Source organism: Aotus nancymaae, unplaced genomic scaffold (genome assembly GCF_030222135.1).
Source record: "Aotus nancymaae isolate 86718 unplaced genomic scaffold, 86718_ANA_hifiasm-v0.15.2.pri h1tg000064l_1, whole genome shotgun sequence".
In the NCBI taxonomy this organism is placed as follows: domain Eukaryota; kingdom Metazoa; phylum Chordata; class Mammalia; order Primates; family Aotidae; genus Aotus; species Aotus nancymaae.
The window spans coordinates 25,022,238-25,047,169 of NW_026988479.1; the positions used below are offsets into that span (position 1 = coordinate 25,022,238).

The 24,932-nt window shown below is 45.1% G+C and overlaps 2 protein-coding genes across 3 annotated transcripts in view; one reads left to right on the forward strand and one right to left on the reverse strand.

Moving 5' to 3' along the window:
• HMGXB3 (HMG-box containing 3) overlaps positions 1–23,104 on the forward strand; it is a 54,515-nt gene extending 31,411 nt beyond the window's left edge. For both annotated transcript variants that reach the window (XM_012451796.2, XM_012451854.3), the window contains 11 exons: positions 535–633; positions 2,840–2,989; positions 7,030–7,331; positions 7,807–7,934; positions 11,044–11,175; positions 12,060–12,244; positions 15,729–15,948; positions 17,619–17,752; positions 18,562–18,678; positions 20,232–20,441; positions 21,711–23,104. In XM_012451796.2, coding sequence (XP_012307219.2) covers positions 535–633; positions 2,840–2,989; positions 7,030–7,331; positions 7,807–7,934; positions 11,044–11,175; positions 12,060–12,244; positions 15,729–15,948; positions 17,619–17,752; positions 18,562–18,678; positions 20,232–20,441; positions 21,711–22,178 — 2,145 coding nt within the window. In that variant the 3' untranslated portion in view covers positions 22,179–23,104. The remainder of the gene's footprint in view (positions 1–534; positions 634–2,839; positions 2,990–7,029; positions 7,332–7,806; positions 7,935–11,043; positions 11,176–12,059; positions 12,245–15,728; positions 15,949–17,618; positions 17,753–18,561; positions 18,679–20,231; positions 20,442–21,710) is intronic.
• Positions 23,105–23,257: 153 nt separating this feature from the next.
• Positions 23,258–24,932, reverse strand: part of CSF1R (colony stimulating factor 1 receptor) — a 33,436-nt gene continuing 31,761 nt past the window's right edge. Inside the window, exons 20-21 of the mRNA XM_021664930.2 lie at positions 24,277–24,385; positions 23,258–24,179 (exon numbers count right to left, since the gene is read on the reverse strand). Coding sequence (XP_021520605.2) covers positions 24,054–24,179; positions 24,277–24,385 — 235 coding nt within the window. The 3' untranslated portion in view covers positions 23,258–24,053. The remainder of the gene's footprint in view (positions 24,180–24,276; positions 24,386–24,932) is intronic.

Below are 24,932 nucleotides of genomic sequence, written 5' to 3' on the forward strand. Positions count from 1 at the left end.
GTAATCCCAGCACTTTGGGAGGCCAAGGTGGGAGGATTGCTTGAGTCCAGCAGTTCAAGACCAACCTGGCAACATAGTGAGACCCACATCTCTACCAAAAACAAAAAAAAAAATAGAAAATTTTGTAGATAGTGGTAAAGAGGGAGAAACAACCATGATTGTCCTCTTACCCCGTGACATTTTAGTGAATAGTCTTTCAGACATGTTTCTATGCAAAATTATTCAACCATGTATTTGTGTGTATAAAAGCTATTATGTGCTTTTATAACTCAGTAGTAGTTGTAAATCTGATTCATGTTGTTTCTAATACATGGTGTTAGAAGGTGCACAGAAGCATGTGGCAACCCCTGGACTTGAACATGACACTTAGCCTTTGGTGGGCTGCTGACTGCCACCTGGCAGTCCAAAGGGCTCATTTGGAGAACAGCTCTATAAATTCCCCAGGAAAACATGTCCTCAAGTCGTTTCAGGACATAGAACCTCAGGAGTTTGGTTGAGGTTCAAAAACACTAAACAGTTTATTCTGATCCACAGCTACCAAGTGGCCCATCCAACAGGACTTCTCAGGTGAAAGTTGTGGAGGTCAAGCCCGATATGTTTCCTCCATATAAGTACAGCTGCACTGTCACATTGGTAAGTGTGCAGCTAGGTGGTGGCGGGGTGGTGTGGAGGTTGTCTTGATTTTGTGGCTGAAGGTCAGTAAGAGGCTGGGGGAGAGGGTGGTGGTAGCTGGGGGAGGGATATAGATTGTTAATCTTATCCCTGATGTAAATGATATCTACTGGATAAATCTGCTGCGTTGTTTTGGTTCCTTTCCAGGTGAGATTTATAAAGTATAGGACAACTGAGATAAGTATATTTTTATTGAGAGTTGCAGAAGAGAATCCAGTCCAGATTTAACATTTCAGCAGTCTTGGAACCTTCTAGCCTAGAAAGGGTGTTCCACAGTTATGTTCAGGTGATATTGGCTTTTCCTCCCTAAAACAAAGTCAAATTCAACACTAGTATCTTTTTGTTTTTCTTTTTTTTTTTTTTGAGATGGAGTCTTGTCTATTGCCCAGGGTAGAGTTCAGTGGCGCGATCTCGGCCCACTGCAACCTCCACCTCCTGGGTTCAAGCAATTCTCCTGCCCCAGCCTTCCAAGTAGCTTAGATTATAGGCACCCGCCACCACACCCAGCTAATTTTTGTGTTTTTAGTAGAGACGGGTTTCACGCTGGTCTCAAACTCCTGACCTCATGATCCACCCGCCTTGGCCTCCCAAAGTGCTGAGATTACAGGCATGAGCCACTGCACCTGGCCATCAGTAGTATCTTTTTTTTTTTTTTTTTTTTTAGACGGAGTTTCGCTCTTGTTACCCAGGCTGGAGTGCAATGGCACAATCTCAGCTCACCGCAACCTCCACCTCCTGAGTTCAGGCAATTCTCCTGCCTCAGCCTCCTGAGTAGCTGGGATTACAGGCACGCGCCACCGTGCCCAGCTAATTTTTTGTATTTTTAGTAGAGACGGGGTTTCATCATGTTGACCAGGATGGTCTCGATCTCTTGACCTCGTGATCCACCCGCCTCGGCCTCCCAAAGTGCTGGGATTACAGGCTTGAGCCACCGCGCCCGGCCCCATCAGTAGTATCTTAAAGTAAGATTGAGAAATACTTTAGTAAAGCAACTTATTTTGTTTAGCTTAGTGTTTCCCACAGGGGTTTTTCCTTTATTTTTAACATAATACATATTAACATCCCAATGGAAAAATGTGTGACATTGGGATCACCCTTTTGACAGTCAGGCAGCATAGAGCAGGAAAATAAATACTAGACGGTTGAAAGACCTGATGCAAAAGGAGTTCTGGCTCTGCTGCTAGCATGCCATATGTCCCTGGGCAAGATTCTTTCCTGCTATGGTCCTCAGTTTTACTGTGTAAAATGCTGCATTGGCTTAGATACCTTTGGGGCATCTGTCACTCTCAACATTCTCTAATTCTCTTGATGCTTAAAGTATCAACCAGCCAATATCTTTTGGCAGTTTCTCTAGCTGATCTGATTAAGATGAACAGATTTTGAGAGAGCAGCCAGATTTTTAAAAATTCTTGCCTCATAATGGCAGACAGGTTCAGATAGGGTCATTCATTGATCCATCCATTCAAAAAATATTTATTGAGCACATATTCTGTGCCAGGCTCTGTTCTGGGAATTCAGTAGCAAACAAGACAGCACGGTATGATGGGTTAACCTCTGGCCTGGCCTGATCTCTAAGGAGAATGTGTCTTTTATCCTCGAGATCTGCTCAGGTTTCTTTTTCCTGTGACCTAAATGTAATCACTACCTTCTCCATGCCTTCACTCTCCACTCCCTTAGGAGGCAACTAGATTTACCATCTAGGAAGAACTACCCCTGAGTAGACCCTCTTTTCTGCTGATTAAATAGTAACTTGTCATAGGAGCTTAGATGCTGGAGCTTTGAGCTTTAATAGTCCATAAGTCATGGTTTGTCTTTAGGCAGGGCTTGAACTCTTTAGTTCACCAGTCTCTAGCACTCGTTCTTTAAACAGACCTGTTTCACTCCACCAACTGCCTGGACCCTAAAGACATTTGAATTTCTGACCATTGAGAGTCAACTCTCTTGTTTCACAGATAGGGAAGGACTGAATTTGCCAGAACTTTTGCAGCCTGTATTAAAAGTAAAAGAGAAACTGCAGAAAAGGTTAAGGCTCTTGAAGTTAGGCTAAATCTGGTTTGCAGTTGCCACTCTCTTCTCTGATGTACTGGCAGCTGCTCATTTTGGTCTGGGCTCTGCCCAGGTTTAACTTAATTTTTGTAGAATTGAACATTGGTCTTAACTTTTTTAGGATTTGGGCCTGGCTACATCAAGAGGCCGAGGAAAGTGCAAGAATCCATCTTGTAGCTATGTCTACACCAACAGGCACAAACCTCGGATTTGTCCCAGCTGTGGTTTTAACCTTGCCAAAGACCGGACTGAGAAAACCACCAAGGCTATCGTGAGTTCCTTCCCCAAACACACCCTGGCCTGTTTTGGGCTCTGTTCGTGAACCTGTCTTAGTAGAAATAGGAGGATTTTTAAAGTACATGGTAGTAGTTAGAGCATTCAAACTGGAACCAGGTTGTGGATTCTGAACCTGAGCAAGTGCCTTCTTTTCTCTGGGCCTCCTTGTTCCCATTGCCAGGGTGAAGGGGTTGACTAGGTATCTTGATCTCTGAGAACCAAGAGTTCATTCACTGCAGAGAATGATAGCACAGGCCTTAAGTAGGAGTCAAAGGAGAGGGACGAAAGGCTTGTGTCCTCTTACCTCTGAGGCCTGATGCAAGATCTGTAAGTTGATGTACTGTTTTGGTAAATAGAGAATGCCAACCCCAAGACTTTGTAGATTAGGCCACTGCTGCTTTCTCAGGTTCCTTGCAAAGCTTTTAGCTAATCAAAGCTTTATTTCTAGCAGTCTAGGCAACCATCCTCTCTGAAATTGGGCCAAGCTACTTGGATAGTAAAATACATTCCACTTGGCTCATTAGGGGTTTTATTATTCTTATAACCAGGAAAAACGGGCATTTTAAGAGGTCCTCAGTTTCCATATGAGTTTTTTAAAGTGAACAGAAAATGATGGCACTGGAGGCAGCAAGTGGAATGAGTAAAATAAGAGTAAGAAGAGAAATGTTACTGATCTGCTTTGGGGGAAGAGAGGGTGGCACACAGAACAGGTCAGGACCTGAGTTGGAGCCTGGTCACTGCAGATCAAGGCCAGACCTTGAAAGACAAGCAGATTTTGGATGGAAGGGGAAGGTATGCCATACTTAAGGGTAAGTGTGAATGAAAATGAGGAGGGTTCCATTTGGCTGGAGGAGATGGTATGGGAATGGGGTGTGGGAGAAGGGGTGTGAAGGAAAATAAGACCTAAAAAGCATCTTAGAACCATGTCATGGAAGGTCTTGTCAGTTTTGTTCTTCAGTCAGTGGGGTCCCACTGAATGTTCTTGAGCCAGGGAGAGGCTTAGAGGAAAGTTATGGAACTCAAGAGGGGAACTTATGGGATGAAGGTTTGGGAGTAGACAGGACTACAGAGATGGGGAGAACTGCTTCAAGCTTAAAGGTTTCTTTGTGCATGGAGAGAGGCCTTTGTGGTGATGAATCTCACCCTGGTCTCCAGGTCTGTTTCTGTGCTTGAGGTGATGTTCTGAGGTTATTGTCCTTGTGAGAAAGAAAAGTGGAACCAGAATGTGTGGGCACTGATGGCTTGGGGGAAAAAACACTGGGGCTAGGAGTGAACCTGAGTTAGAATCTTCCCTCTCCCGAACTTTAGTTTCTCCATTGGTAAAATAAGATGGGCAAGGTACATTAGATGTGGGCATTTTACTCTCAGAGACAGGAGCCTTAGAGAAGACTGAGAATTGAGCTTCAAGCAGTTTGTAAATCCCTGAAATTGCATGCAAAATGGGTCTGTAGCTTTCATCAGATTCTCTTGCTCCACTGGATGCCTACGACTGGAAGTAAGCTTTCTTCCTGGATTTTCAGTGAGTTTGATGTGCTCCTCTTGCCATAGCATTGATCACATCCTATACTGACTGCTTCTCTTAACTCCCTATGAGACCACAGTTTCTTCTAGGGCAGGTATGTTTGTTTTTCCTACACCAACTAACCCTGGGGCTTGCATATACAAAGTGTGTGTATCTGTAATTAGGGGATGGAATTGAGTTTCTGTGTAGGTAGAAGTTCTGAGCATTCCTTTCTCCTTCCAGTTCATTTTAGCTATTTGTGTGGTTTGCAGCTGAAGTGGATGTTTACTCTAGATCTAGGATGAAGTGACTTTTCAGGTGACATGGAAAATTATCTAGGGACCTCTTGCCAATTTCAAATCCCACTCTAAAACTTATATCCCTCTGTATTTTGTTAACTGAGAGCTGCCCACCCCCAGGACCCTCATCTGCAGACTTTCCATCACTTTCTAATCTCCTAAAGTTTTGAGAAATACAATGTAATTATTGTTTTCCACAAAATAAAGCACTGGTCAGAACCGCAGGGACCTTCTTGTGTGTTGTCATTTGGAGCCCCCTGGTGGCCAAATATTTTCTGTGCTTTTTGTCTTCAGCTCTTGTCATTAAGACCACGTCTCTGAGCTGGAACGGTAACGGACTTCTTCTCTATCCTTCATCTCTGCCTAGAACCACAGGACAGTATTCCTGCCAAGTGGTCTTCCAGCTATGGTTTCATAGTTGTGACTGAGAACACACAGCCTCTCGGGGCAGCTCATTCTAGTGTTAGTCAGCTCTTCTGCAGCCATTAATTCATTCATACTCTCAGCATATATTTATGCCTCCTATGGGCTAGTCTTTCACAGATGAATAGGATATGCCCTTTCCCTTGAGCTTACAATCTAGTGGGAGAGAAAGATAACCAAACTATTACTAAAGTTGTCATGGGTATGCAGCATTAATAAAAAGCTCCTTGTTATTAAGTGTCTTAGTCTGTTTTGTGTTGCTATAAAAGAATACCCGAGGCTAGTCAATTAATAAAGAAAAGTTTATGTGGCTCATAATTTGGCAGTCTGTACAAGAAGCATAGTACCAACGTCTTTTTCTGGTGAGGGCCTCAGACGACTTCCACTCATGGTGGAAGGCGAGGGGAGCCAGCATGCATGGAGATCATGTGGAGAAAAAGGAAGCAAAACACATTCACCATCTCCCTTGCCGCACCCCACGTTAATCTACTCATAATGGATCTGCCCCCATGACCCAGATACCTCCCTTTAGGACCTGCTGCCAACATTGGGGATCACATTTCAGCATGAGATTTTGAGACGATAAGCATCCAAACTGTAGCATTAAGCATTTAACTTCTACAGAGCCATGTATAATATGTCTATCAGATATGAATCAGTATCTTGTGTGTGTCTCAGGCATCATGCTGTTTGGGAATCAGTAAATAAGCAGAATTCTATCCTTACTGAATGGAGGAGGGTAGTCGTTTAGCAGGTGTCAGATGATGAATTCTGCAGTCAAGAGGTGCACTCAGGGAACACAAAGAGGGGAGTGATTCATGCTGGCTTGGCAAAAAGGATCAGGGAAGAGCCTCCATTGAAGAAAGACCCACTTAGAAAGACCTATTTTTAATGAGTATTTCAAAACATTGTTCCTGGAAGCCTCTGACTGTTGTATAAAATTACCTTGTACCCAGAAGCCACTGATAATTAAAGACAGATAACTTTAAGCAGTGCAGATACTTGTTAATATAACAAAACTATCATTCATAGAACCTTCATTGCACCATAGGCATTATGCTAAGTGCTTTACTTGAAATATCTTACTTTAAAACACTCCACCTCAACTCTGGAGGTCAGTAAAAGAAAAAAACAAACAAAAAAATCTTACTTAATCTGTATAATAGCTCTAGGAGATTAATACTATTTTTATTCCCCATTTCACAGATGAGGAAATTGAGACTCAGAAAGATTAAGTAAATTGCCTTGGGTCCCACATATACAGCTGTTAAGTGGCATATCCAGAACTGAAACCTGGATCTGTTATCCTCCATACCCCAGACCTGATCAATGAGAGCTAGGTGTTGAATCCATTACCAGGAGTTGTATATAATCCTGTCATTTACTGATACGGGTTAAATATCCCTTATCTGAAGTGCTTGATACCAGAAATGTTAAGAATTTTGGATTATTTCATAATTTACAATATTTGCGGAAATGCATACTCCCTGAGCATCCCTAATCCAGAAATTTGCAATCTGAGATGCTCTAATAAGTGTATCACTTGAATGTCATGTCAGTGGTCAAAAAGTTTAGGATTTGAGAGGATTTTGGATTGGGGTACTCAACCTGTAGAGAAACTGAGCCCCACAGAGAAAAATAACCAGCCTTTAGTCACATGGTGAGTTATTAGCTGAGCTGGTTAGGAACTTAGGTTTCCCACCTATCAGTCATGGGCCCCATCTGTCTGCTGCTCCCAGACTTTTATTATTTTAGCCTAAAGCTGGCTCTTTCTGCCCTGAGTGCTTGGTGATCAATCCATTCTCTTCCCAGGAGGTGACCTCACCACTCCCAGATGTGCTGAATGCCACAGAGCCCCTGAGCACAGCCCAGAGGGAGATCCAGCGCCAGTCCACACTGCAGCTGCTGCGCAAAGTTCTGCAGATTCCTGAGAATGAGTCAGAGCTGGCTGAGGTCTTCGCCTTGATTCATGAACTCAACAGCTCTCGACTTATCTTGTCCAACGTGAGTGAGGAGACAGTCACCATCGAGCAAACCTCTTGGTCGAATTATTATGAGTCTCCGTCCACGCAGTGCCTTCTCTGTAGCAGCCCATTATTCAAAGGGGGACAAAAGTAAGCACCCCTTAACTCTGCCCCTAGCTGCCCCATCCCACTTGGCTCGTATTGCTCTTTTCTTCAGAAAACTTTAAAGCTATCACTGTGAAGATGTTATTCCCTGCCGTTTTTAGGCTTCTTTACCTTTCTGCTTGCTAAAAGTAAAGTAATAATTAGTAATTATCATTTCTGTTGAAATGCCTGAAAGTTATCACCAGCTTAGGATTTAATTTACATCTGGACTGCCTCACACAATGTTTAGGTTTGGGAATTCGTTGGGATTGGTTAAATTTTTTATAAATTTAAAGTTATATTAATTGTGGGGATGATTCTACAGATTCCAACAAAGTGGAAATACCTACCTAGAAATCCTAAGCTCCAGCAAATGAGAATTTGCCATTGATCATTGAGCCCTGGGACTCCATAAAGAAGTCTCTTTCCCTTCTGTTCTTTTTTTTTTTATTGTTGTTGTTGGTGATGTTTCTGGTACTAGCTCCCTGGCCGGGCCCCAGGAATGCTGGCTGCTGACAGCCAGCCGTCTGCAGACGGTGACTGCCCAGGTGAAGATGTGTCTGAACCCCCATTGTCTGGCCCTGCACAGCTTCATAGACATCTACACAGGTGGGTGCCAACCTTCTCTTCCCTCAGAGCATCCCAAAGCAGGCTTGGGAACTGCCTGCATGGATGAGACCTCTGGCCCTTTGAGCACTGGACCTTCTCAGATGGGGCTTCTGAGGAAGAGGGAATCTTCTTCCTAAATGTCTCAGTCCCAGGAGATGACATTTACCTCTCAAGTGTTGAAGCGCTTAACTGGTATCTTGAAAATAACAGATCTTCATTGTGGAAAGGCTGGAAAATGCAGACAAATAAAAAGAGGAAACAAAAAGTCAAGAGTATTCCTACTGCCATGAGATAAACACTTACTTAACAATATGCTCAATCTTCCAGAAATGTTTATTCATCTGTGCAGAATATAAGAAATTGTAGGATTTATAGTCTTTCTTTGAAGAAAAGCACAGTTGTGCTAGCTTTTTAAATTTAGGGGTACATTGTGGGGATCTTCCTGTGCCAGCAAGTAGAGAAGTACATGGCCATTTTTAAAGGAATATATGGTGCCCATTTTATACTTTGATGATTCAGTCTTTGTGTACAGCCCTAATTTGTCTTTTGGACAAATACTCAGAAGTGGAATTGCTGCACATTTACCCTTTCCTCCCCTATTATTCGTCAACATCAGGCATTTATGGAACACTCACCATGTACCAACTATTGTAAGACTGACTGAATCCTAAGTTTTGTTTGTAGAATTGAATACTGAAGATGAAAGCATATTTGCGATGTATTCTCTTTGTCTTAGAACTTAATGGTGCTTTGTGTTTTTAATGTCTTATATCATTAGATTGAGTTTGTACCATTTTATGCTCTTGCCAACAGTTAATGAGAGTGTCTGATACCCTGTAGTCTATCTAGGCCAGTACTCGGATTATATATTTATTTAATCAAAATGTATTTTAAAATTTATGTATAGTAAAATGTGTTGTTTTCAGTTCCGTAAGTTCTGACATATGCACTAAGTTGTGTAGCTGCCTTCACAATCAATATATAGAACGGGTCTATCACCCAAAACATTCTCTTTTACTGTTCCTTTGTATTTAAACCCACCTGTCTCCCCAACCTCTTTTAACTGTTTGATCTCATCTTTATCCCTATAGTGTTCTCTTTCCCAGAATGTCGTGTAAACACAATTATAGCGTGTAGCCTTTTGAGTCTAGCTTCTTTCAGTAAGCTAATCAATCCTTTGAGAGTCATCCATGTTGTGTTTGTTTCTTTTTATTGTGGAGTAATTTTCTGTTGTGTGGATGTACCATAGGTTGTTTATCTTTTCCCCATGGGAGGATATTTGGTTCGCTGCCGGTGTTTGGCAGTCACAAATAGAGCTGCTACAAATATTTGTGTACTGGCTTTTGTGTGAACCTTTCATTTCTCTTGGGTAAATACCTAGGATTCAGATTGCTGGGTCATATGGTAAGTGTGTGTTTAATTTTATAAGAAAACTGCATTACCAAAGTGTCTTTACCATTTTGCATTCCTTTCAACAATGAGTAAAAGTTAGTTTGCTCTATATGCCAACGCTCAGCATTATCTGTTTTTGTTTTTCAGCCATTCTAATAGGTGTGTCTCCATATAAATTGTAGAGTCAGCTTGTCAGTATCTACAAAGTCCTGCTTGAATTCTAATTGGATTGTGTTCAACCTGTACACATCAATTTGGGAAATTTTGACATGCCTAAATATGTTGAATCTTCAAGTCCATAGTCTTTCTCTCCATTTTAATAATCAGTTTTTTTAAGTTCCCAGCATATAGGTGCTACACATATTTTGTTACACTTAGACATAAGTATTTTTTTTTCCAGTGCTAAATGGCATGATTCAATTTCCAGCTATTCATTGCCAGTATGGAAATACGATTAAGTTTGTTGACTTTGTTTTTGTAGATAAGTATTACAATTTTTTATAGTTTGTCAATTTTGTAGGTAAAAACTTGTATATAATCTTAATTTGTTGTATTTGTCTTTTTTATGATCCTTTATGGGTTTTTTTTTAATAGTAAATTTCTTTTGTGAATGTTTCCATTCTTCTTTTGGACTTTTTTTTTACAGTTTTCTCTCAGTTTATCACTCTGTTTATTTAGTTTTACCTCTTGCCTGTCAGAATGTGGTATCAGTTGTCTTTTACATTTGTACTTGGTGATTTCTGAGGGCATCATACTTTTTTTAAAAAAAATTTGTGTGGGACCAGAGCTCTGCTCTCCCTTGTGGTTTCACACTTCTCCGTACCCTTCTTCACTGGGAACACAATTTGCTTTTGTGCAAATTAGTGCATTATGTTTTGTGCACATATAAAATCACTCACTTTTATTTGTCTTAAATTGCACTTAAATTCCTCTGATTTATTCATTGCAGGATTTGGTGTTGGAGTGATTTTATAGCCTTTGATCCCTTACACATTCATGAGCTAAAGGTTGCTCCTGGCCTTTCCCTAGGTGCAGTTGTATGAAGTGTAAAGGAAGAGTGATACCTTTGGTCCAAGGACTGAACTGGGTGGGAGGAAAGTGTTTCTTGTTTTTATTGGGGAAAAAAAGATGTATGTACTATTTCATTATTTTTTTTCATTTTTTTATTTTTATTTAATGATGTATTATAGGCAACTTTGTATCAGAATAGTTAGGTCTACTTTTTTAAAAACTGGATTCCATGTTGTAATACTTTATTCTTTTAATGCTTTCTATTTTGTGAATGCACCATAATTTAATTAACCCTTACCCTATTGATGGACATTTAGTTGTGGTGTTTTTGTTTTGCCTTTTTTTTTTTTTTTTTAAATATATAACTTGAATAAAATAGGATGAGGCCTTGCTATGTTGCCCAGGCTGGTCTTAAACTCCTGGGCTCAAGCAGTCCTCCCACCTTGACGTCTCAAAGTGCTGAGATTATAGGCCACACCCGGCCTGTTTTTTTTTTTTTTTTTTTTTTACTCTTTTTTGAGATAGAGTTTCTCACTGTGTTACCAGAGCTGGTCTAGAACTCCTGGGCTCAAGCTGTCCTCCTGCCTCATTCTCCCAAGTACCTGTAACTACAGGCGCGCACCACTGCACCCAGCTGGTGTGTATTCTATTTTTTGCCATTGTGTATAATACATTAGTTTTCTTGTTGCCTCTTCTTAACTTGCAGGTCTCTTTAATGTGGGGAACAAGCTGCTGGTAAGCCTGGACTTGCTTTTTGCAATCAGAAACCAGATCAAGCTAGGGGAGGACCCCAGAGTGTCTGTCAATGTTATTCTGAAGTCGGTACAGGAGCAGACAGGTAAAAGTTGCTTTCCTCCCTTTCCCAAGGTTAGTCCTAAGCTCCCTGGGAATTTTCAGTACAGGCTTTGGTTGAAAGACTCATTTTGGAGAAGGGTCTGATCATTTCAAAAAGGAGACATTCTTGACTTCCTAATGTACTCTTCCTTTTGAATTTTACAAATGCCAAACTAATTTGGAAAGCATGAGTCTTTCTGTGCATCCAGGGACCCTTAGCAAGAGATTACAAGTGACTTCTAGAAGCACCTTTTTTGGTCATAGGGAGACTTGGCCCCAGTGCATGTTAGTCAGACTCATTCTGACCACAGCTCCTGGATGTCTGCTTGCAGTTTCAAGGCTCATGTCAAGACCTGAGGGTGAGGGCCATCCTTTCTGTCTAGAATTTTTTTCCTCCATGCCCTCTTGACTCCTATTTGTGCTTTTCTCATCCTGTTCCTATAGGCTCCAATCTCCCTTTACCTTGTCTGCTGTGAGAACAGAAGAGCAAAGCTGCTAGAGTTACATGGGCCTGTGTTTCAGTCTTGGCTCTACCACTTAGTTGCAATGTGATTTTGAGCAAGTTATTCTTGTGCCTCTGTTTCTTCAGTTATAAAATGAGAATAATAGCTCCTGATTCATAAAGAATTAAATTCCTGTGAGAATTAATGAGATAACATGTCAAAGCTCTCAGCACAGCATCTAGTACTTAGTACAGGCAGCTATGACTCCAGTGGGAATTGCCCTTTGGGTTGCCACCTGAGCACTTGCAGGCCAGGTCCCTGACCCTCAGGGTATTTAGCATAGCTGCGTATTCTTCGAGAAGAATCAGTCTTGCAGAATAGCTCATCCCTAGTGGCTTCAGGGGCTCTTTCTATGCCCTTCTCAGTATGCTTGCTCTTCTTCCAGAGAAGACTCTGACCTCAGAGGAGCTGAGCCAGCTGCAGGAGCTGCTCTGCAATGGCTATTGGGCCTTTGAGTGCCTAACTGTCCGAGACTACAATGACATGATCTGTGGCATCTGTGGTGTGGCCCCCAAAGTGGAAATGGCCCAGAGGAGTGAAGAGAACGTACTGGCACTGAAGAGCGTGGAGGTAAGTGCCTCTTAGCTATTGTGAGGGACCTGTGGGATTCTCTTGTTTTGGCAGCTCCCTTCCTGCATGATATCCCTGAGGGGTGGATCACTCCAGTCCTGTCCAGGTGAGGCACATGGCTTTTTCCTCCTACAGCCCAAGAGTTCATTTAGGGAATGCCAGATGGAAATAGAGGCATTTGTTTATTCAGTTACTCACTTGAAAAATGTATTTATCCAGTGAATGAATATCAAAAATATATAATAAATATATTGAACATAAACTAAATGCATGTTTTAGACGGGAAATTGTAATTTAAAAAAAAATGTTTCTGTCCTTATGGAGCTCACATTCTAGTCTAGGGACACAGGAAACAAATATCTATCTAGGAGTAGTGAGTGCTGTGAAGCACAATCAAGCTAGCTAGGTAAGGAGGAGTGAGCAGTGTCGTGGGACAGGGCATTTGTATTTTATAGAGGGCAGTTGGTGGGAGGGCATCTCTGATACAGTAGCATTTGAGTAGAGATCTGAAACCCATGTGGCTTTGTGGAGGAATATTCCGGGCAGAGGGAGCAGCAAGAACAGGGTCTGAGGTGGACTTGCTGGGCATGATTGAGGACCAGCAAGGAGGCTAGTGTGGCTCGAAGTGTAGGGGAGAGGGAGGGAGCAAGCAGTGGGATGTTGTGTGAGGTTTAGGTGCTACAGGAGGCCGACGCTATGTAGGGTAACGTGAGCCATTTTAAGGACTTAAACAGAGTGAAATGGAGAGGCACTGAAGGGGTTGGAGGAAAAGAGTGACCTGAGCTGACTTAGGTTCTGAACTGAAAAATTTTCACATGGTAATAACACCAAATTCAGATGACTTCATAAATTAATTATAACAAATATCCAAGAAATATTCTAAACATAGGCAAATAGCAAAAGTGGGTGTATTTCCCCAACTCATCATGTAAGGTTGTATAACTTTGGAAACAAAATCAGACATTTGATGTAAGAGAAGAGATTTGGACTGAATGTACTCATCAATATAGATGAAAGTCTGAATAAGATAATAGCAAATCATATCTAATGAATAAAGTAATGCATCATAACAGTTTATCACAAGGAAGCAAGTTTGTTTCAACATTAGAAAATATGTTAATATTAACTCACTACTTAACAGATTAAAGGAGAAACCCCATATAATTTCATTAAATGTAAAAAAAAAAAATAAAGGTTTTCCAGTGTGATTCTATACCCATATTTATGATAAAACTCTTAGCAAACAGAGTAGTTGGAAATGTTCCTTAACTTTCTATAGGGTTTAAAAAAACAGTCCCATAGATTACTTTTCCCTGTGATCATGCCGTGAGGTCTGATCTACACTCGTAGGCAGGGACTGCCCCTTGAGTATGATAGTAGTTGCATTGGAGTGTGAGGTTTCCATCTCTGAACTCTACCATAGCAAACAAGAGCCTGGGACATGGGGTGACCTTCAGGTACTGGACTTGCATCTCATTTGCTCACTGCTCAGGCAGGTACAGAACCTCTAGAGAACAGCTTTGGTATATTTTGGCAGGACCACTAAACATTTTAAGGGTTGAATGCATGGTTCTGTCTTTTTCTTTCCACCTAAAAAACCAGGCAACTAAAACAACCATTTTGTGTGTGTTATCAAGAGGCTGTTTCCAGAGTGATTCATAACTGCTTGCCTAGTATTAACAATAATAATGCAGCTAAGATTTATTAAGCATTCTATTACTATGCCAGGTTCTTAATCTGTGCTAAGTGCTTTACTGTATGACCTAATTCTCCCCACAACCTCATGAGGTTTTTATAGACATAGGCCCTGGAGCCCAAGGGCGTTGCCCAAGCTCACCCAGCCACAGAGGGGTGGGGCTGAGATTGACCTTGCTCTTTCCCAGCCACTGACTGTGGAGTCTGCACCCTAAGCACTGCCATTCTCACCAGTACCTCCGAGGACTCTGAGTTCTGGTTTTTCTGATCATATCTGGCCATGCAAGTTTACGGTTTCTAAGAATAGATACGCCCACCTCCCTTCAGAAGTGCCGTCTCCTAGTCCTGCCTGGCACCTGTCATGTCCCATTCAAGGCTCCTCTGTCCCAGAATGGAGTAGCATTCCCTTCACTCTCAGTTTGTTGTCTCTTCTCTTCAGTGGTACCAGGTACTTCTTTCATAGAAGTACTTCTTTGTTTTGTATGTGGAGAGTAGTGTGGTATGTGTGGGGAGAGGGTACCCTGAAGTCTGTGAACTAAAACAGGAAGTTATGGAACAAACCTTAAATATGCTGTTATCCATGAAGAGACTTGTTAGCCCATCTCTCGGGGTTATATAAAGGAGGACCCTGTGGTTAGTTTGTGTACTCAGTTGGCATCTCCTGTTCCCTTACTCCTTGTGGAGAAGATGGACTCAGCTGGCCTCATTCCCCTAGGTGTGCTGTTTACACAGAGCATGAACTAAGCACCCCGTGAGGTGGCGAACAGAGGAATAAGGTGAGGGGAGGATTCTTTATGAGGAGCAGTGGTTCTTGGACTTCAGTGGGCCTAAGAACTACATGGGGCAGTGGTTCTCACAACTTTTTTAAGTGGAGGGCTTGCTGGGTCCCACCCACAGGGTTTCTGACTCAGGAGATATGGAGTGGGGCCAAGAATTTGCATTTCTAGCAAGTTTTCAGGTGATACTCTTGCTGCTTGTCCAGGGACTACCCTTTGAGAACCATTCCTCTAAGGAAACTTTTTTAAATGCAAAATTAGGAGTTTAGTTCATAAAGCTCAATATGTGGCCAAGGATTTTACATTTCTAATAAGTAACCTATACAATTCTGATTGGGGTAGTGGGATCCTGGTCACGTTTTGAGAACCATATAAGAGGGCATTGCAAGAAGAAAAATTGAGTAGCACAAGTGCTATTTATAGATGTCTATAATAGATAAGTAAATGCTTCATTGGGTAGAGGAAATAACTGTGTGCTGACGATGTGTGGGAGGAGGTTGGCGATCCACAGGGCCTTGGAAAATGGTTGGAATTTTACTCAATCCAGTTCTGCTCATTCTTGCCAGCCTGGTGTCAGGAGTAAGGGTTTGGGCTTGACGTGTGTTGACGTGATTGTTCTGTTGCTTACTCGAGTGCGCTTAATACTCACCTCAGCCATCCCCAGACTTGTTTTTTAGTAGTTCATTACAAAGTGTCTGGCACATAACAGGTATTCATATGGTACCTCCCCTTTCTTTATAAGACAGGGAAAATGACATGAATAAAGATATAGAAAGAGAAGGGACTTGGGGATTATTCATGCCTGGGAGATACTGTGGTGTGGGAGAAAGAAATATGACCAAAAGGCAGGTGGGTACAGAGCTGTCAAATTCAAGTTTCCTTGGCAGTGCCTGGCTATCAGACTTCCTTCACTGAGCCTTGGTTTCCCTGTATGTATAATGATGGGGTAGACTGTTGTGTTGCTGATGTTCTGTGACTCCTACAGTTTGGCCTTCTTTATCCTGACCTTCTAGTTCACCTGGCCTGAATTTCTGGGCTCTAATGAGGTAAATGTGGAGGACTTTTGGGCCACGATGGAGACAGAGGTGATTGAGCAAGTGGCATTTCCTGCCAGCATCCCTATCACCAAATTTGATGCCTCTGTTATTGCCCCCTTCTTCCCACCACTCATGAGAGGAGCTGTGGTCGTCAACACTGAGAAAGACAAAAACCTGGATGTGCAACCAGTACCTGGTAAGGCCACCTGGTGGCTGACTGGGGTCCAAAAAAGGGCTCAGTCAAGAATATGGGATATTGTCCATGGCAAGATAGCACAGTGGCAGAGAGAGAGCCAGGCCCAGCTGCAGGACTCCTTCCAGAAGGATAATTTCGGCCCGTGTCAAAATCTCCTAGATTTTAAAGTTGTGGTGAAGAATTTTGAAGAGCTGTCAGCCTATTAAATAGCAGGGGCACACAGCTCACTGTTAGCCTTCTGGGATCCACGGCACTGAGTAGGGGAACGCCTGTAAAAAATGCTGATAAGGCTCCATCCCCAAAAGTTTTCATTGAGAAAGTGTAGGGGCAGGCCAAGGAGTCTGCCTTCAAAACACACCTCCCAGATGGTTTGCAGCTAGTTCTATGGATTATATATTGAGAAACCCTGGACTAGCAGTTATGAGGATAGATAGGTTTCTAACAACTTGAGTTTGATCCCCAGCTATGCCACTTAGTATCTGTGTGACCCTCTGTCAGGTCCCTTCATTGCCCTAAGCCATTGTTGCTTCATTTATAAAGAGGGTGTGATAATAGCTACCCACTTCGTAGATCACTGAAGATTAAGTGATTTAATGCAGTTAGAGTGATAGCCTTCTTCTTTTTTTTAAACTGTAACTCACAGTAAAGAATACATTTTGCGTCGTGACACAGAATGATATTCGTACATATGCAAGTGTGTATATCCATAACTGAAACGACATTCCCAAAACAACATTTTTTCTTACCAAGTGCAATACACTTTATATTCTATCTTATTTCATTTTCGAGTTTTTGAATATGACCCACTTAATTGACAACATAAGTACTTAATGTGTTATAATCCACTGGTTCTCAAACAAACAGTTTTTCCTAATATTAGATATTGACGTCTCACCTCATATTCACTATTAATACTTTAAGACCCAGGCATCTTTTTCTTTCTTTTTTTTTGAGACTGGGTCCCACTCTGTTGCATAGGCTGGAGTGTAGTGGTGCAGTCTGGGCTCACTGCAACCCCACCTTCCTGGTTCAAGCAGTTCTCAATTCTTTTGTCTTAGCTTCCCAAGTTGCTGGGACTAAGGCACACACTACCAGACCTGGATCATTTTTTTGTATTTTTAGTAGAGACGGGGTTTCACCATATTGGTCAGGCTGGTCTTGAACTCCTGACCTCAGGTGATCGACCTCTGCCTTGGCCTCCTAAAGTGCTAGGATTACAGGTGTGAGCCCCTGCACCCAGCCCCCAGGCATTATTTTTTAAAGGCCCCCACATAGTTCTCTTGCTTTAGCCAGGTTCAGGAACATTATGTAGAGAGCACTTTTAAAATGACAGCTGCTGCCCTCTTTTTACTGCTGCAGTTATGGTAAGCATCTGAGGCCTTGGTTCTGAAAAACCTTAGAAGACTGGATTAAAAGCTGACTTATTTTAGGGTTTTCTTCAGTGGCTGTTTGCAGGGTATCCCGCTCAGATGTTCCAGGGCAGAAAGCCAGTTCTTAGAGACTTCAAATATCTGCAGAAAGCATGGACCTGCCTTGAGTCCCACCTCTGCCAGCACTGGGGGAGGGCTCGGTGCAGAGCTGGCTTCCACTGTTTGCTGTTTTGTGGGCCTAGCTGAGGCCTCTGGTGGCTGGCAGCAGCACCCTCCCACCAGCACTGTTGTCTCTTGCAGGCAGTGGCAGTGCCTTGGTGAGGCTGCTCCAGGAGGGCACCTGCAAGCTTGATGAGATTGGGTCCTACAGTGAAGAGAAGCTGCAGCACCTGCTGAGGCAGTGTGGCATACCCTTTCAGGCAGAAGACTCCAAGGTGAGTGTCAAGGGCAGTGGTGGATATCAGGGCTTCTGGAGTAAGCTGATTGGTCCACTTTTCAGAGCAGGGATATGAATACCTGTGACGGCATCTGCCTTGGACAAAAGGTGCTGGCAATCAGGGATGCCTGGGAGATGGTCAACAGCTAGATGGTGACGTGTATGTGGGGCCTGGCCTCTAGCAGTTCCTCCTGTTGAAGATAGTGAGCCTAGGCTCTGGGGTCAGGAATCCTGGCTCTCCTCCTTACTGTGTGTGACCTTGGATAAGCTGCTTTGTATTTTGAGCTTCATTTTCCTTGTTTGTAAAATGGAAATAACCAAAATACTAACCTTGTGAGTCTGTTGTAAGGAATGCACTTTACACAGTGTCTGATTATTACCTATGCAAGCTCTTAGAAAATGCTTACTGTTACATACCTAGACTGTGTATGTGTCTGTTTTATTCATACCGTATTTCCTTTTTACATTTCTGTGCTATTGAAAATGTTATACTTCCTTTAAGATCAGATTCAAATGTTCAGATCTCCCCTTTGATCATTTCTTTGCTCTGTAAAAAGTGAAAGGACTCAGGCCTCAGACTCTGACAGCTTGATTAGTCTGGCTGGCTTTGTCTGTGACCTAATCCTTTCAAAGCCTCCGATTGCTTATCTGTCCTAGAGAAGGTTGGGCTTATGAGGCTGCAAGCCCACTCTGTCCTGGGCAGTTTATTCTTTTGCTTTGGGTATTGGGTGAGTGTGTGATGCTGAGCACCAGGCATGGTCCCTTAGCAATCACTTTTATGTTTGTAATCTTGTCCTTCTACTCCAGGACCAGCTCTGCTTCTCCTTATTGGCCCTCTACGAATCTGTACAGAATGGAGCTAGAGCTATACAGCCCCCACCTCACTTCACAGGTGGTAAAATCTACAAGGTGTGCCCCCATCAGGTAAGAAAATAACAAGGAGGAGCTTGGAGTAAATTTGCTAATGTTGAACTTCCCACACAGAGACTGATCCAGCTCAGTTTTGGGGGCTGGACTTAGGTCACCAGGCAACCTCTGGCATAGCTGCCCAGAGGTCAGATGCTACCCCGAGGGCTAGGGAGGGAGGCTGGGTCTTTTGTCAGTATTTTTTAAGCACCCCACCACATCCTGGGCACCAGCTCTTGAGGGTATAAGGGCCAGCTTGTATAAAGAATGGCAAAGATGTCACTCCTCCCTAGTTGACTGTATATTTTAGTAGGGAAATAAAGTCACCACAGCTTGTGGCAGTAGCTCTGAAGAAATTAGAAAGGGCCTAAGATAGAAGGTAACAGAGGAACCTGCTGTCTGAGGTGGCAGAGAAGACTTAAGACCTGCAGGATAGGGAGGAGCCCAGTAGTAAGCCAGGGAAGGAGTGTCACAGCTGAGGGACTACCAAGGCCATGAGTGGAGAAACAGAGTGAGCTGAGAGGATGGGGGTTGGAGAGCTCCCCAGGGCTCAGATCATGTAGAGCTCTCGAGGCCGGAGTAACAGCTCGTATTTTATTCTGAGTGATGAGGGACCTTTTAGATGACTTTGAATGGAAACCCTGTGGAAGGGTGTGGACAAAGTGGCACTGGGTTAGCACCAGGACAGGTTATGTACTAGATGACAGAGTGGGCCCAGGAAGATACTGGGACAGGAACCCCACTTAACAGGTACTGAACAGGAGAGAGGTGGCTTAGCAGAGCCGTCAGTTCACTGAAGCTCGTGAGTTAGCGGGGGGCCCTAACTGTAAAAAGGGAATCCAGTTCCCAGCTACTTTTAAAGCTGTGTCTGAAAGAGATTCTCAATGCTTCTACCCTGGGCACATCAGAGCTTGCTCGGGGGATTGTGTTCATGCGACGGGATCATCTCGTGAGAAGCGGCTGACAGCATAGGGATAGCTGTAGATCTTGGGGGCTGTGATGGGAGTGGCATCACTTGGAGGTGACAGCCAAGTGGGTATACCCAGAGCTGTGGAATGGTGCTTGGACGGCCCTGTCAGTGGAGGTGTTTACTAGACTACGTTGTGGGTTCCCATCTGAGCAACAAGCCCACTGGGGTCTGGTGGGGAGCTTGCTCAAAATACAGATGCTTAGACCCCACTCCAGAGACCTTAGTTTCTTAGGTTTGGCCTGGGGCCCAGGCATCTCCATTCTTAACCAGCTCTTAGCTGCTGCTGCTATTTAGCTAGTGTGGTGAACTGGTAGATGATGTGGAGAGAGTGGGGTTTTGGAAGATGTTCTGAGGTGCCTTTCAGCCTAAGTTGAGGACAGGATTCTCCCAGCTCTCTCTCAGAAGGGCAAGGATGAGCTGGTGACTTCATTTAAGGACAGAAGTAGGAAGGGAGCAGGATGGCCATGGCTTCAGCCATGAAGCCGATTACTCATCTTCCTGGGAAGAAGCGAGTGAGAACTGTACACAGTCTGTCTGCAGACTGGCTTCCTAATTAACCCTGTGCCCCGCCCCCCCATCCCCCACACTCTTCTTCTCCCAGGTGGTCTGCGGTTCCAAGTATCTTGTGCGGGGTGAGAGTGCCCGTGACCATGTGGACCTGCTTGCCTCTTCCCGCCACTGGCCACCCGTCTATGTGGTAGATCTGGCCACTTCAGTGTCCCTGTGTGCTGACCTCTGCTACCCAGAGCTGACCAACCAAATGTGGGGGAGGAACCAGGGCTGTTTCTCTAGCCCCACAGAGCCGCCTGTGGTGAGTCACCTCCTGAGGAACTGCTGTGTCTCCCCAGGCCTACATGTCTTGCTCCGTCGCCCAGGCTGGAGTGCAGTGGCGCAATCTCGGCTCACTGCAACCTCCGCCTCCCAGGTTCAAGCAATTCTCGTGCCTCAGCCTGTCGAGTAGCTAGGATTATAGGCACGCACCACCATGCCCTGTTAATTTTTGTGTTTTAGTAGAGACGGGGTGTTGTCATCATGCCCAGGCTGGTCTCGAACTCCTGGGCTCAAGCAATCCACCTGCCTCAGCCTCCCAAACTGCTGGGATTACAGGCGTGAGCCACCATGCCCAGCCTACTCTGTAAGTTTTTACAGACCAAGCCCTCTGTTTGAGGCTACAGCATGTCACTTAAGTGTACCCAGGGTATCCCAAACATAGGTACCTTGTGTTAAAAGAGGTTGCCTTCCAGAGAAGCCTAGAAAGTTGCCACCCTTGAGAGTCATTGTGCACACTGACATATTAAAGACCCCAGCCAGCCCTGGAGTACATTTAATTCACCATGTCTTACATTTAGTTGACCATGAATACACCGCATGGCATGCCTGTTGTGATCTGAAGACATACCGGTTTAGAAAACACTGATCTTATCCAACCCTCTCCTTTTATTAAAAGGGAAAAACTAAGGCCCAGAGGGGGAAATAGAATTTTTCAGGTCACATAGCAGATCAGTGGCAGAGCCCTTGTCTCTGTGTCTTGGTATATTGCACCAGACAGTATTTCTCATAGTCATGTACCCTCCAAGGCCAGCAGGCCAGCCTTTGGCCTTTGCTGGAGTAGATGTTAGAACTGAAAATTAGGAAGAAGGGAAGAATCAGAAGTGTTGAGTGCCCCAGCCAGGATGCATTATGGGAAGCGAAGGCCTCTGGCTTTGCCTTGGAGGAGTCATTGTCATTACTCCCTGGGGGCTCACTGGCTCCATGAGTATGCCGGGGACCCCAGAAAGGTGTCTTACCCTCCGTCAGAGCCCGATCTTTCTGCTCCCCTGCAGCCCCTGGCCTGAATGGACTGGGAACAATAATAGCTCAAGTAATCCAACATCTGCTCTGGGAGATGGCCACTGTTACTGTCCCTGTTCTCATGTGAGGAAATGGAGGCACTGCGGGGTGGGGGTTGACCCAGGAGACACAGTACATGGTGATGTTAAGATTCAAACAGGGCTGGCTGAGCCTACAGTGTTCTCATTACCACATGGGTTCTACCTTAGTCATTCCTTCTTGTCATAAGGCATTCTCATTTCTCTTCTAGAGTGTGTCCTGTCCAGAGCTCTTGGACCAGCATTATACTGTGGACATGACAGAAACTGAGCACTCTATCCAGCACCCAGTCACCAAGACTGCCACACGGCGTATTGTCCATGCAGGCACACAGCCCAGTTCTGATGACCCCAGTGCTGGGCACCACTCCTTGGCCCTGTGCCCTGAATTGGCACCCTACACAACCATCCTGGCCTCCATCATGGACAGTAAACCAAACAGTGTCCGCCACCGGCCCATTGCCTTCGACAATGCCACTCACTATTACCTCTACAACCGCCTCATGGACTTCCTCACCAGCCGCGAGATTGTCAATCGTCAGATTCATGACATTGTACAGAGCTGCCAGCCTGGTGAGGTGGTCATTCGTGACACCCTCTACCGCCTTGGGGTTGCTCAGATCAAGACAGAGACAGAGGAGGAGGGTGAGGAAGAGGAGGTGGCCACAGTGGCAGAATAAGCCAGGCTGTTATACAGGGAATACACCATCTCTCAAGCCATAGTAAGGCCCTTGCCTGAGGCAGAGCTATCCAGGGGACCTGCAGAAGTGGTCTCCTGTCAGGAAGGGCCTCTGACTGCTGGGACTGACCAAAGAGCTTCCATTCCCTGAGCATGGCAGGGCCCAGGGTCCTCGGTTCTCAACCCTCCAGGGGTCAGGAGTGGTGCCAAGAAACCTCTTCTGGCCCTGAGAGAGCACTTGGGGGACATGGTATGTTTAATGGAGGGAAGGGAGGCTGAGGGAAAGGCTGGTGGCTTCCCTGGCGCCTGCTGTGGGTCAGGGTGGAGGTCCTGGGTGAGCTAAGGTATGAACACTGCTAGGTGAGGAGGTCTTTCCCACCCCTGAGGAGCCCTGGTTTAAGCCCCCACAGCTTCATGAATTGCATAGCCTGTTGCCTTTGACTAGGGGCCTGTGTGGCCTCATTAGCTCTAGGGGTCCCTTTGGGCTCTTGATTCTCCCTGAAGGAGGGATGCATTTCTCTCCTGCTCTTCCTGTACCCACATCTGGGGGAAGCTGAGGACGGAGAAACAGCCACAGCTCTCTTCCAGGACTGTCCTCTCTGCCCCAAGCTTTGAGGAAGAGCATCCCCTCCCTCCTTTCCCTGGCCACTGCTGCTGCACCCAACATCCTGTCTGGGCCTGAGACCCTCTCCACAAGAGGGGATGTGGTCCATGGTCATGATATAACCTGGCAGCAGTAGAAAAACTCCCTTCTGTGAAGGGGAAGCAGACTGGGCCATAAGTAAACAGCAGGACTGGCTCAAGTGCCCAAGGTTTGCTTAGGGCCTGGGAATTGGCCATGTGTTAATTTATTGAGAGGAGTGGAGTAGGTGGCTTTTTTCCCCTCCCTCTTCCCCCAACAAGAATAAAGTTTATTAAATTATCTGGTTTTGGTGAAGCAGGAGTCAATTCCATGTACATTGTATGGGGCACAGTGTGGTCAAGCTGCAGAGATGTGAGCTTATCACTTCATGGGAAGGAGGGATAGAAGTCCCAGGGCATGCACAAGCACTTGTGTGGCACAAAGAACCAGAGGCTGGCTGCAGTGATGCTGTTAGTTTAATGTTGACAAGGACATCCCGCGGCATGTCTGTTAGTGAGGATGAGTCAGCTTGGGGGAGTTTGTGCTTCCTGCTTGGTGTGGCCAGCCACATGCCAAGGTCCCCTGCCTTCCAGCCCAGCATGACGGGACTGGGCAGAACACCCCCAACTTTTAGCTGCCACTTGGCTCATTACAGCAGTACCAGATCGGGGGTGGAGGTGGTGGGGCTGTGGAGTAAAGGCTCATAGGGCAGAGACTAGGAGGTCCTGTGAGATTCCTACAGGAGCCACCCTGCTCCAAGGGGCCTGCGCTGAGTGTGGTCTGACACCTGACGCTCTTGCTGCTCCTCTCAGAGGGAGATCCCACTTCTCTGCTGGTCTGTCTCGTTCAAGGAGCCTGACAGTGTACTCCCGGGCACTTCACAGGCATAAAGTCAGTCCATTCTGTTAAGATGAGGGGATTAGGAAAGGGGGTTCTTGGAAGTGAGGATGTTAAGAGTGGGCTGGAGGTCTGTCCGTTGGCATAGCAAACACAAGGCCAACACCATGAGAACAGTAGGGGAAGTGGGGGTGAGGGCTCAGCCCCCAGCCCCTGACTGGCAGTGATGGCCCATGCTCAGGGAGTGGGATCCTCTGATCTCCCCTGGATCCCTCACCTTCCCAAGTTTGAGAGATGGGCCGAGCTGTTGAGTGAAATGACTGAAGGCAGAGTTTATATGTTCTCCCCATGTTGCCCCATCTATGGAGGAGTTGAAGCTTAGAGGAGAGGAGAGTGGTGCTCCCTGTCATCGCCTCCTCAGTAGAACTGAGAGCTGTTGGGCGGCAGCAAGGGCTGGGCGATATCCCCTTGCTCGAAGTGGGCCAGCTGCTCACTAGAGCTCTCCTCCAGCTCACTGCTGCTGCTCGGCAGATTGGTATAGTCCTGGGAGTGGGAGAGACCAGAGACTGTCAGTCTGGATCCATCAGGCCCAGCCCAGCCTGCTTTACCGGCCACCCACCCCGAGCCTCGCCCCACTCACCGGCTCTCTCCTGTCCTCTTGGGCCTGCTCCTGAAGAAGGGAGCATATCTGCTGGAAGTTGGGTCTGTGGGTGGGCTCTAAGGCCCAGCAGGCCTGCATGATGCTATATCTGGAGATAGGACAGAGGATACTCATGTGCTGCTCCCTAGGGTCCAGGGATTATTAATATACACCCCTAGAGAGACCTACCCAGCAGAGGTCCCCAAACCTAGTCAAACATGAGTTTTGTGTAAAACTTGTGCTGAGTCCTTGGCATGCTTTATCATTTAATCCTCGCAGTAACCCTTGCAGAAGGGTGCTCTCCTCACCCTCATTTTGACAAATGAGGCCATTTCGATATCCTCAGGATCACTGTAATAACAATCTGCTAAAAGCCTGAGTTTAGGGACAGGTGCAGTGGCTCACACCTGTAACCCCAGCACTTTGGGAGGCCGATGCTGAAGGATTGCTTGAGGCCAGGAGTTCAAGACCAGCCTGGACAACATAGTGATATCCTATCTCTATTAAAACCTTTTTTTTAAATAGCTGGGCTTGGTGGTGCACACCTGTAGTTCCAGCTACTTGGGAGGCTGAGGCCAAAGGATTGCTTGAGCCCTGAAGATTGAAGCTGTAGTAAGCTATGATTGATCACATGCACCACTGCACTCCAGCCTGGG